A 12,723-nucleotide genomic window follows, 5' to 3' on the forward strand; every position below is an offset into this window, starting at 1 on the left:
AGCTCGTTAAGTTTCGAACGGCTCGGAGAGGTCCTTCCCAATTCTGACTGAACTGACGGTGTTGCTCAATATCTTTTGCAAAACAGTATAAGTTTAGCAGAGAAACCAAATTTAGGCATAGCATAGGCATATAGGGAGACTTTTTTCGTGCTGTCGAAACCATTTTTTCAAGATTTGGCGCATAATGAAAATCTGGTTGATGGTAAATTTATCAGATCTGAAGCCGCACTGATAAGGTCCAATCAGCCGATTCACGGTGGACTTTATTTTTCCGCAAAAACGCTTGACAGCACCTTACATGCGATACCAAGAAGGCTGATTCCACGATAGTTGGCGCAGATTGCAGGGATATTCCTCATCGTACTAGTTTTTTGTATATCCTTCACTATCAATCTTCTACTTTCCTCCAAATTCAGCTTCAAACACCTTTGAAGAACATATAAGAAAGGTGAGTTGACCCGAAAGTTGAAGAGGACTCTTCTACCGCTACAACAACAACAGCAACAGCTGAACTCCAGGCTTCTATCTTGTAGGAACGCTCGATATGCGGGACATGTATTAATTATGGCAGGGTTTAGTCCGGATTAACTACCGAATCGATATTAATCGGAGATTTCAGTTAACTTTTGGGGTGGTAAAGTTGAGAGCAATGACCAGCTTAGCATCCCTTTGTGCTCGTTAAACTTTACTCGTTTTCATGTCATATATGTACATTAGAGCGGGTCGAATTGTATGGATGGATTTTTTTTCATCAGGAAAATAGCAAAAACGTAATCTACAGATGATTCTAAGAAAAATTGCTGAAGACACCATAGCTCTAAGTCCGATTTCGCCTTTTGCAAAATAGACATTTTGCAATATGAATGTAGGGTTTGGCAAAAAATCTTCATAGCTTCAGATAGAATTATAGGAAAAATATCATATTGGGCTTATATTAAAGTTATTTTACGTACATTTCAGAATCTGTATTAATATCTATAGTGTTTTTGAATTTTAGTAGAGATATCAGGCTTAAATGATGAGAAATTAGCTTAAAATGAACTTTTAACTACTATGCTATCATTTTTAACAAATTTCTTTTGGAAAACTTTTTTCTCTACAACTTTCATTCAGACAGTTTTTCTTTTTTCGAATTCGTTTTAGTAGGAACTAATTTTCAAAAAAACTATATTTTCGAGTAATAAGCAAAAAAAAAAAAAACACGATTTTTATAATTTTAATGTAATTTATTTAAAAAATTATTATTTTTACTTAGAATTGACCATTTTAACGTGTTTTTCAAAATAAATGTAATGGTATGTTATTATTGTTTAAAATTAGTATAATTTTCCTATTTTAATTTGATTGAAAAAATATTCTAAAATAATTTTAACAAATGTATACCTGAAAATTTTCACAGTCTTGAATGTCTTTGTATACATTTCCACTTGCTGCTTTTGGTCCACTCGTGACTGTTTTATCCAATGCTCTGTATAAATGACCAAATGGTAATTCATTGAAATGAAGCAAACATATAAACCAGTGCAGTGGTCTATTTAAATGCTTTAAAAAAAGTCTGATAACACCATTTTCTATTCCAGTATTAGCTGGTTCTCCATCGCCGCATATGCCAATTAATTGATCTATTGACAGTTTTTTGCTATTGAAGAATTCATTTAAATTTTTTAATTTGTGTTTTGCATTTTCTTCTTCACCCAAATTAACATATCCAAGTAATTCAGCATTAGGTTCCTTTAGAACAACTAAATGGGGTTATTTTACCATATTTGTATGAAATTTCTCATATTTCATGATATTTTTCAATTAAACATTTAGTTTCTTAGAATACTACGTCTATCAATTATTTAAATATTCAAGTTATTCCAAATTACAACGAATTTATCAATTACATGAGGAGTTAAATTTTTATGCGAAAACATTTTACTTTGAATTTTAGCATGATCACATAAAAAATAAAATAAAATCTTAAAATGTCACGACTAGATGGTAAATTCAGATTATTTAATTCACCTGACAAACCAAATGCAATAATATCGCGTTCAAGTATATGTGATAAAGTGGATTCAGATGATGTAAAAGGATTTGGTTCATCCACTTTAAATTTAAATACAAAAGGCTGTAAAAAAACAAATTTTCCATAAGAAATTTGTTAAAAATGATAATATAGTAGTTAAAAGTTCATTTTAGGCTAATTTCTCATAATTTAAGCCTGATATCTCTACTAAAGTTCTAAAACACTATAGATATTAATACAGATTCTGAAATGTACATAAAATACCTTTAAAGTAAGCCCAATATGATATTTTTCCTATAATTCTAGCAGAAGCTATGAAGATTTTTTGGCCAAACCCTACATTCATATGTCAAAATGGGGGACTAGAAATCGGACTTAGAGCTATGGTGTCTTCAGCATTTTTTCTTAGAATCATAAAAGATTACGATTTTGTTATGAGGGGGGGGGGGGGGGGGTTCATAAACTTCAAAAAAGGAAAGTGGGAAGAATATAAATATTTTACAGACAACCTCTTTGCTGCCCTCCCTATCCCGACTGAGCGCCAAGGGGAGCGTGCCTTCCCCAAGGTCATTGAATCCGCCTCGGCACGTTTCATTCCTGCCAGGAGAATTCCTGAAATCCGGCCCCACTTCCCGGCGGAGGCCGCAAACTTAGCGAGAGAACGTGACCTTATAAGACAACTTGATCCAGGCGACCCCCAAATAAGGGATATAAACCAACGCATCAGATTGCTTGTGGATGAACACAAGCGGACGAAATGGGAGTAGCACCTAAGAGGTTGTAACCTCTCTACCGGTGTGGGTAAACTTTGGTCCACCGTAAAGTCCCTATCGAATCCGACTAAGCACAAAGACAAAGTTTCCATCATCTTTGGCGACAAAGTGCTGTCGGATGCGAAAAAATGCGCGAGCGCTTTCTGCCGACAATATATAATGCATTCTATGGTCGACAAAGATAGACGGAGGGCCAACAGACACGCACACAAACACAAATTCAGCGCGTCACCAATCACCATCACCGCTAAAGATGTTGAGGACGCCATTGGTCGCGCTAAACCATCCAAAGCAGTGGGCCCAGACGGCATAGCCATGCCGATACTTAAAAGCCTACAGAAAGAGGGTTTCAAATATTTACCGCATGTCTTCAACCTGTCTCTTTCCACCTTTGTCATACCCGAGAAATGGAAAATTGCCAAGGTGGTCCCGCTACTAAAACCTGGTAAACCAGCTAACATAGGAAAGTCGTATCGTCCGATATCTCTCCTATCGCCAGTAGCAAAGACGCTTGAAGCCATTTTGCTTCCTTATTTCCAAGCAAATTTGCAGCTAGCCTCTCATCAGCATGGCTTCAGAAAACTCCATAGCACTTCCACCGCGCTAGGCACGGGGTGGTCGGCAGGCATCGGTGCAATTTAGAAACGAAACATCAAACCAAGGAGAATTAAACAAGGGGTGCCGCAGGGTGGTGTCCTATCCCCACTTTTGTTTAATTTCTACATATCTAAGCTACCTTCACCACCGGAAGGTGTCACAATCGTTTCCTACGCCGATGACTGCACAATAATGGCCACAGGCCCAGGCCCACAGATCGATGAGCTATGCAATAAAATAAACGGCTACCTCCCTGATCTCTCCAGTTTTTTCGCCTCGCGAAACCTGGCATTATCACCGACTAAATCTTCCGCGACCTTATTTACAACATGGACGTCCCAAATGTCGACCATTTTGAACATCCACGTCGATGGCACTACGCTACCGACTGTCCTACACCCCAAAATCTTGGGTGTGACGTTTGATCAGGATCTACATTTTGGTGAGCACGCAGCCGCAATTGTTCCGAGAATTCAGAGCCGTGAAAAAATCCTCAAATCCCTCGCTGGCAGTACCTGGGGAAAAGATAAAGAAACGCTCATGACTACATACAAAGCAATTAGTCAGCCGATTACGTGCTACGCGTCACCCATATGGTCGCCAAGCCTAAAAATTACCCAGTGGAAGAAGCTACAGGCCTGCCAAAATACTGCTCTCAGAATTGCCACGGGCTGTCTTCTGGGGGCATAACACCATCTGCATAATGAGGCGAGAATACTCCCCATCAGGGAGAGAAATGAGATGCTGACCAAACAGTTCCTGTTGAATACCCAGAAACCTGAGCATCCCAACAGACATCTGATTGGTGAACCAGCACCGCCTAGGGGCTCAAGGAATCATCTCCGTAAGCATTTTGAGGAAATACGGCACCTGAGAACCCAGCCATATGAAGCGAAAAAACACAAGCAGGTCCTCGGTGAACTCCACAAACAGGCGTCGGACCTTTATGCCGATAATTGCCCGGTGAATCCAGTACTCAAAGAAAAGTATCCAAAACTCGCGGAAGAGGAACGCATACTCCCCAGGGAAACGCGTGTCACTCTTGCTCAACTTCGTTCTGGATACTGTAACAGGTTAAACTCTTACCTATCCAGAATCAACCCCGACATACAAAATGTATGTCCCGCTTGCAATGTGCCCCCCACATGACACCAACCATCTCTTTAATTGTAATGTGGAACCAACGCCTCTAACACCCCTTTCCTTATGGTCCACCCCTGTTGAAACAGCAAGTTTCCTTGGACTACCGTTAGAGGATATTGATGACAATTTGTGATCGGTCGCAGCTGTTAGGTGGGGCGAAGCACTGCTACAACAACAACAACAACGATTTTGCTATACTTCTCATGGAAAAAAATTTGACCCGCTCTAATGTACATACATACATTGGTAGATAAGCAAACAACAAGAATATCGGATTATTATTAAATATCCTAGCTTTACATTTTAACGTACATACATACATATATTCATATCACATATACATAATCAGCCCAATTCTAAACGAAAATTCCGTGCGAGTTTTCTCCCTTCTCCCATTCCTCGTATTCTAAATAAAAATTCCTTGTGGGTTTTTTCACTTCTCCCTTTCCTCCTATTCTGAACAATGTTCGAAAAAGCGGAAACCGGTTATGGGAGAAAAGTAGGTATTATGAATGTGAGGGAGAGGGAGATTTCTCTGCCATTTCATAGGGGTTTTTTCACTTGTTAAATTAAAGGGAATGCAACAAAATAGTTAAAGGAAATTGGTTATTTTAAGAAAGAACACTTATTTGTACAAATTTGTGCTAAAAGATGTATTTATATTCTACCAAAATATTATCACTTCTAATACAACAACAACTACAACCACAATATTCTTTATTTTAAGTTGAAAAGTATATCATAAGCAACGGTAGAGCTCTTAGTATACAAATTTGATGCAGCCATCCAGAAATTGCGCAAGGATTTTTTAATAAGGCTTAAATAGATTTTGGCATATGATGAAGGACGAATTCAACTCAACTTGGCCGCCAGAAAATTGCTTTGCTGAATGAAAGCAGGCAACTCCGGCAGATTTGTGTTATGCGGCCGTCTTCTTCTTATGTTCCGCTGTTGATGTTGCTGTGGCACCAATTCATTACTCATTTCAGTGAATACCACATGAAATGCAATAAATACTGTGCAATGTTTATATTTTATTTCTTAATTTCCAACAAATTTGCAACAATAATTAAACTTTTGAATTTTTTAAACAAAATAAGAAATGTGCAACGAAGTTTCAATTGACAAAACAGCTGACTTCGAAAATTCGAAATTCCTATTCCCCAATTATTGTTCTCCCTAGGAGAACAGAATTGGAGGAATTTTTCCGCGGGAATAAAAAAATCCGCGAGAACAAAATTCCGCGAGAATATTTAGAATTGGTGTGAATTATAAATTCCAACTTAAATCTATAAGTATTGCAAAACAATTTCAATCACTTACTCAATGTACTGATAACAAATTAGACCATACAAAATTTACTTAGTTGACGAATCGGGAAAGGCATCACGTGGCGGCACAAAACTCAACATCATGATATGGCGCGTATAAGATTTGGTAGCACGAAATAATAAATCAGTGCCGTGAAGACGATCCAAAACGCCCAATACACCAAAACAGTTATTAAATCTAAATTCAAAGAAAAAAAAACGGTAAAACTCGAGTTTTTCACCTGAAATATTCGTGTCTCCTTCTTACTTTAAATGATGGAAATCATGCGCCTCAGGGCTGGGAAAGAAAGGCAAGTGATAGCCGGAATGAGCATTCAATGTTGATAGAATAGCGAGAGCAAACCACATCCAAGCTGTAGCTACATGGGTATTCATTAGGAATACACCCAAGAACGGTGGCAATAAATTGCTGAATATATGCTCGATGGGATGGCAATAAATTGCAGTTACCGCTATTGGTGCTGTCCACTCGTGATGTTGTTTATGTATAAATTTATAAATATGTTTTTTATGCAATAAACGATGTGAATAGTAAAAACCAAGTTCCTCCATCAGAATGCATACCGTGAGTTCAACACAGACCCAATGAAATGTGGGCAATTCGTGTATTGAACTGAGGCCACGCAAAGTCATTAGCTTATAGCTAAGAAAAGCGAATGGGATGCCTATAAACAGTTGATTGCTAATAACGCGCCAAATAACCTAGGAAATACGAAAAAAGGAACTTATTAAACATGTGACACATTGAATGAAATTATGCATAAATAATTATTATAATATTATTATAATAGGTCATTGAACATATGAATCCATTTGTGACGGTGGATAGTTTAGGTGGAGTTACTACATACTAGTACCGTATAAGGAGAGTGGGGATAAAGCTGCACACATTGGCGCTTTATCGGTAACCGTAACGCTAACCTTATAACAGCTGATTCGACCAACCTTATGCGAATCAATGCAATGGATTATTGGTGCCGCTAAGGTCGTAGCCAACCAATTGGTTTTTCGTTTACCGTCATAACGATAAACAGCTATTACGTTAGGGATACGACTATAGCGATACGGCAAACGGCACCAATGACCGCAGCTTAAAATATTATGGCCCGTAAACATAGTCAAAATAAAATAGAGTTTTATTGGTTGAAACATGGTTCTAAATTAAATATCATTTTAAGTCTGTTATAGTCCACTTAAACACTATTTTATCTCTAAAAAAGTATTTTAAATTTTTTAAAATAGGTTTTAAGTTGCGTCTGCTGTCAACATTTGCGAGAAATTAAACAATTTGCTATTTAAATGCCATGAACTTAAATGGAAGTGAAAAAAGGCTTCCCCGACAAGCAAATATACGTCAGGAGTTAATTTATGATACCTAGAATACGTATTAATATGTTTGTGACGAAAATTACACAATCTTAAAATGTGCGGTGGTTACTTGGCTCCACATATGGGAAATCTTTAATTAAGACTATTCCGCATTCAAAGAGATTTGTGAGTTTTGACATTTTAGTATCTTTTGAGGAAAAAGTAGCATCCTATACTGATTTTGGCATTAAATTTAGAAATAAATATTCAATGGAAGGAATTATTTACCACAGGCGTCGATTTTTAATACATGTCACAAAATTTCGAGAGAGGTGTCAAATGACTGTAAAGATATTTTTGCAAAAAAAAGTTTGAGACTTCCATGTTGTTGATGTAATTTTGGTGATATTGTTGTACAATTTTCACCAGTTTCGCAGCCGTATGAGGGTAATTATTCGGTTTTTGTGAATATCTACTAAGAAAAGAACAAATTCTTATTTCCGACTTCTAATTATTGAATGACATTACATAAATCAATTCTGCTGGCATTTCCTTTTTTGTCTTCTATTCCCCTTTACATTTGCCAATTCCTCTTCAAAGAAAGCGTGAAATAAAACACGGAATACAACAAGAATTATTAATTTTAAGAACTGCTTGGTACGGGCGCTGCCCCTTTATCACCCTCTTAGTCTATGTCATGATCGACTTGAGTTCAATGATTTTCTAATGTAAAAGGGAATTACACTTTGCAGGTCCATGTACAATGCCTGAACATGCTAGGTCAATTCTTTCCTATGGAAAACTAATCTAAGCTCCCTTTATTTAGGCTGACTTTGCTAATACAAACCTAAATTTGATTTAACCTGATTATCATTGAAAGTCCTGCATACTTATTAGTATCGAGGTTAGAGATATCCCTCGGTTTCGGGTTTATTGAATTAAACGGCTTCAACGGTTAGGGCCACCTAACATTTAAGGTTTGCATCATTTTGGCCGTCACATCTGTCTTAATGAAAACAACTTTTCTTTACAACATTCTTACAAACTATAGTGGATTGACTTGTTGCTTCCTTTGCTTTATTTATGTTGCGAGATTTTAATAATTTTTTAAGAACGAAATTAAGTAAATTTTCTTTCAATAAGTATGTTCATGTTCAATTGAAAGATTGTGCACTCAATTTTAAATTGACGGCTGATAAAAAACAGCGAATTTTTACAAAACGTTTGCTAATAACTTTTAAATAGAATTGAATGATAATTATCCGCCACCGAATTATGATCAAAACGCGTTTTCAGGTACTCCCTTGATAATTTTTGTGCTATTGTAAGAGTTTTTGTCAAGTAAAAAATTACCATTTTTTATACGTGGAGTCAAGTAACCACGGTTGTAAGGAACAGGGTCAACTTTTAAAATTTCTAAAAAATTTTTTCATAGCGCTAATCAATACCTTTTTTTCATGCGGATACCCTGGCCATGCTTATTTTAGCTGAAAACTGTGTTTAAATGTCTATGACAGACCAACATTTTAAATCCCGTTTTTAATTTAGGCAAGATTTTAACTAAAGAGTATTTTAGTCAGCGACTATGAATACCGGCCTATGAATTTCTATTAGGACTTCGGAGGAGAGCCACACAGAGAATCTTTTTTACACATTTTCCAAAGTTCAACAAAAATTAAAAATCGCTCGACTGGAGCTAAGAGCTTAAAATAAATATTGAATTTCCTTACTGTACGATCTCTGGATAGTGACACATCCATCACATAAAGCTGGAGACATTGGTGCTTTATCGGTAACCGTATCGGTAACCTTTTAACAGCTGATTCGACCAACCTTATGAGAATCAATGCAATCGATTATTGGTGCCGCTAAGGTCGTAACCGTATCGTAGCCAACCAATTGGGGTTTGGTTTACCGTCGTAACGATAAACAGCTGATTACGTTAGGGATACGACTACAGCGATACGACAAACGGCACCAATGACTCCAGCTTAAGCCGGCAACCTAAATTTATCTTTGAGTTTTTGACAGACTGCAACCCACCATCAAACAGCTTTCACAGTTTCGACCCATCCGTAAACAAGTTCACGGGACGAACTCCCACCATATAGTATGAGAACCCTTCAAAAAACGCGAGTACTCCATAAATAGTGTAAGGTATACTCCTTTAGGAGTATAGGAGTGTTCCAAAACTAATCTGTATTCATACAAAAAATGTGCTCCAATTAACATTGCGATGTCATAGGAGAGGAGTAGGTCATCCCACTCTCGCTTTGTTTGTGAGTATTCCATAGAGTACATACGTGAGAGTACTTTCCAAAGTACTTTCACTGTAGTACTCCATGGAGCACCCACAGAGGATCATATGCCAAAGTAATAAAGAGGCATTGTGTTGGAAAGAATTATCGAAGTGAATTGAATTTAAAATGATAGTAAATGAAGAGGGGTAATACAACTTTTATATTTTATACTACGAATATTCTTATGTTATTTAGCATTTGCGTGAATAAAGAAACTAATATTCTCTATACATACTATAGTATGTGTACATAAAACCAGTGCGCGGTTGCATTTTATCAGAGTTGCCATGGTAAAATTTTATTATCAGTTATTTGCATGCAATATTTTACTTTTGGCAACTCTGTTCGATCGTCATCGTGTCGTGATCACGATCGTTAAAAACGAGCAATGATCGGCTGATGGTGGTCCGCAAACGCATTGCAAAGGAGTATTGTTAGAGTACTCCAACATGAAGAAAAAGGAACACGTAATCCAACAGTTTTTGCAGGGAAGCATTCATGCGATATTAATAATCTGTTCTGCTGGGGATGAAACAACAGTATATAAGAATAGCCCATGCCCAGACGCAGACTAGGCTGCGTCCAGCAACACCGACTGGCGTTTTTGAGAATCCTAGTTAATTTTAAAAGGAGTTAAGAGCTGGTTATGTGTAGCTCAGTTTAAGCGATTTTTTTTTTTGCCTCAAAACTATCTAACCTGGGGAGCTAGCGCAGCTGAAATCCCCGGCCAGGATTATGTTTCTTCCTTGCCTGCTTAGTAACTGTCTACGATAGCTCAGTTCATAAAAGTTCGCCAGTCACCCTCTTTTTTCTATAACTGGCCAATGGGGAGCAAATCCTCTTCTACTGATCCTTTCCAGCACAGCAGAGGCTTTACCTCTTTCTCTTCTATTAACTAGGATGGTGTGGCCTCTGCACTATCTCATTCTTTCATGTTTATGGTACATTTATCAGAATCAAATGTTGTTGCAGTAGTAAATAACTGCAAAAACACTCTGTATATAGATTCAACCGTCATATATCATTTGTTTAACATTAATCTCGATAGAAGGAATGGCCCCTTCAACACACTCCTCATTTTATTTTATCTGGGATTCAAGAAGTTCATAAGCGCAATTCTAATCTTTATGGCTTCACAGCTTCCGCAACCCAAGCAGGCGAGTTTCTAGCGATCTCAAGTTCTTCATGGAACTAGAGCCTGAACAGAATGGCCTAAAAGGTTCAAAATGGCCATAACAAATCTTTACCGAGATGGTGGGGATAGTACCTTAATTGTACTTGTCACCGGATCTATATCCGACAAAGGACCATCAACATCAATAACACTCCTCTTAATACAAGAATTTAACCACACATTTACCTTTAATAAACGTTCGATTTCTACGGGTTCATTGGTTCCCGGCTGGATTTTATATTTACGCAAAAATTCTGGACGGTTTGTTAAATCCATAAAAGTGTAAATACCGCCAACAAACCAGTAGACGATCATTGAGAATATGGTGCTACCAAACACCCAAAGCATGAAGGGATCATCGCCTGCAACGAAAGTAGTAATAATGTTTAATGGATGATTATTATTTTAAACTGCCCGTATAGAGAGATGACACCTGCACCTTATTTAAGACCAACCCCAATAACTTTATATAATTGTTTCCTACTATTATATCCTGGACCCAGCATCTTCGGTGTGGTAGGCGGAGCACGCTACCACCACACCACGGCGGCCGCAGTTGCAGGGTTTTTAAGTGTATAGAGTCAACACACTGACGTGGACGGAGACGTATAAAGCTTTTGTATTGCGAACAACGACCTACATATATTCTTAAATCGGAGACAATCAATTACTCCGGATTACATCCGGATTATTCAAAGGACTTTGGACAGTGGGTATTGCGGTAAATGAGGACCAGACGAACTATGCAACTGTCGACGGATATATGCATATGTGAGACTGTGAAGTACTTCGTCTATCTGGGAACCAACATTAACAGCGAAAACAATGTCAAACGGATAATAACTCTTGCCAGCAAGTGCTACTTTGAACTGAGTAGGCAATTGAAATGTTAAGCGCTCTCTCGACGAACAAAAACCACGCTCCAGAAGTCGCTCATCATACCTGTCCTGATGTATAGTTCGGAATTATGGACGCTGTCGAGAGAAAATAAGATGGATCTAGGATATCTTGAGAGTATAGTTCTTCGGAAGATGTACGGTCCTGGCCGTAATGCCGACCGCTGGATAATGGTGAGCCGTATGAGGGGCAGACATCCACTGAATTGAGAGAGGGGGTAGAGGAAGACTTAACCGACCTTGGTGCTCCCAACTGGCATCAGCTATTGCGAAACAGAGATAGCTGGCTTGAATTGCTACGAAACGACCAAAATAGCTTAGGCGATTAAGCGCCAACTAATGATGATGATTGAACTGTTCATAACCGAAATGGAATGAAACTCCTTGAAAAACATTTTAGTTGAAAATTAAAAATGTTCGTATCGCTAAATTGTTGAATAAGTAACTCCAATATTCAATAATGCAAAATGGTCTTTATTAGACTACTTTGATAGTACTTCACAATAACACTTATACTTCGCAACCAATAGCGTGCTTAAATCAAACTGATTTCGTACTACTCAGCTTCTGCTGCTTTTATACTCTCTGCCCAAATGTCTAGACGTTTCTTCTTCTAGAATCCTCTACCTGGTCACCAGACATACGCGTGTGCATTTGTAGTGTGTAACCATATGGGTGTGTATGGTTGATGATGACATGCGTTTGAGAGTATTTCTCTGCTGCTTGTATGTTAGTGTGTACATGATGATTAAATTGTTTACGTACATACAGGTGTGGCAGCTTGCTTTATTGTTGTTGTGGCTTTATTTACATAGTATCAGATTTGTGATGTGAGTATCACTTAGTGTTACTAATATTCGTCACACTGCCCTCCACCTAAGTCTGATCGTCCCGATCAGATAAATCTCTCGATATAACCGCTGCTAGCCTCTCCAAATGAACCACCCTTCTATTTCGTGGTTTCCCAATTGTTTGTATGCGGTAAATGGCATCACTGATCCTCTTCACAACTCTGCACGGGCCTCCCCAACTGCACCAAATTTGGATGGAAAACCTTTCCGCCGGTGAGGGTTGTATAGCAGTACCAAATATCCCTCCAAGAAACCTTCCGAATTATTGTTCTTGTCGTACCTGTGTTTCATCCTACTACTCATTATCCTGGACCGTTCCCTCAGACTGTTGTTTGG

General features: G+C 38.0%; 3 protein-coding genes across 6 annotated transcripts in view; 1 reads left to right on the forward strand and 2 right to left on the reverse strand.

The window, feature by feature from the left end:
• Positions 1-5,972, reverse strand: part of LOC137250912 (band 7 protein AGAP004871-like) — a 104,854-nt gene extending 98,882 nt beyond the window's left edge. Inside the window, exon 1 of the mRNA XM_067784631.1 lies at positions 5,851-5,972. The gene's annotated coding sequence lies outside the window, so the exon portion shown is untranslated. The remainder of the gene's footprint in view (positions 1-5,850) is intronic.
• Ubr1 (Ubr1 ubiquitin ligase) overlaps positions 1-12,723 on the forward strand; it is a 157,549-nt gene that overhangs the window by 21,398 nt on the left and 123,428 nt on the right. The window lies entirely within an intron of this gene.
• The window catches only part of LOC137250909 (fatty acid hydroxylase domain-containing protein 2), a 56,936-nt gene that overhangs the window by 13,634 nt on the left and 30,579 nt on the right, over positions 1-12,723 (reverse strand). For 3 of the 4 annotated variants that reach the window (XM_067784612.1, XM_067784611.1, XM_067784615.1), the window contains 4 exons: positions 10,827-11,002; positions 6,106-6,560; positions 5,795-6,036; positions 4,771-4,870 (listed from right to left, as the gene is read on the reverse strand). In XM_067784612.1, the coding sequence (XP_067640713.1) occupies positions 5,886-6,036; positions 6,106-6,560; positions 10,827-11,002 (782 nt within the window). In that variant the 3' untranslated portion in view covers positions 4,771-4,870; positions 5,795-5,885. Of the gene's footprint in view, positions 1-4,770; positions 4,871-5,794; positions 6,037-6,105; positions 6,561-10,826; positions 11,003-12,723 lie in introns of those variants that run through there. The other variant, XM_067784614.1, reaches the window with a different exon arrangement.

Source organism: Eurosta solidaginis, chromosome 4 (assembly GCF_040869045.1).
Source record: "Eurosta solidaginis isolate ZX-2024a chromosome 4, ASM4086904v1, whole genome shotgun sequence".
Taxonomy (NCBI): Eukaryota; Metazoa; Arthropoda; class Insecta; order Diptera; family Tephritidae; genus Eurosta; species Eurosta solidaginis.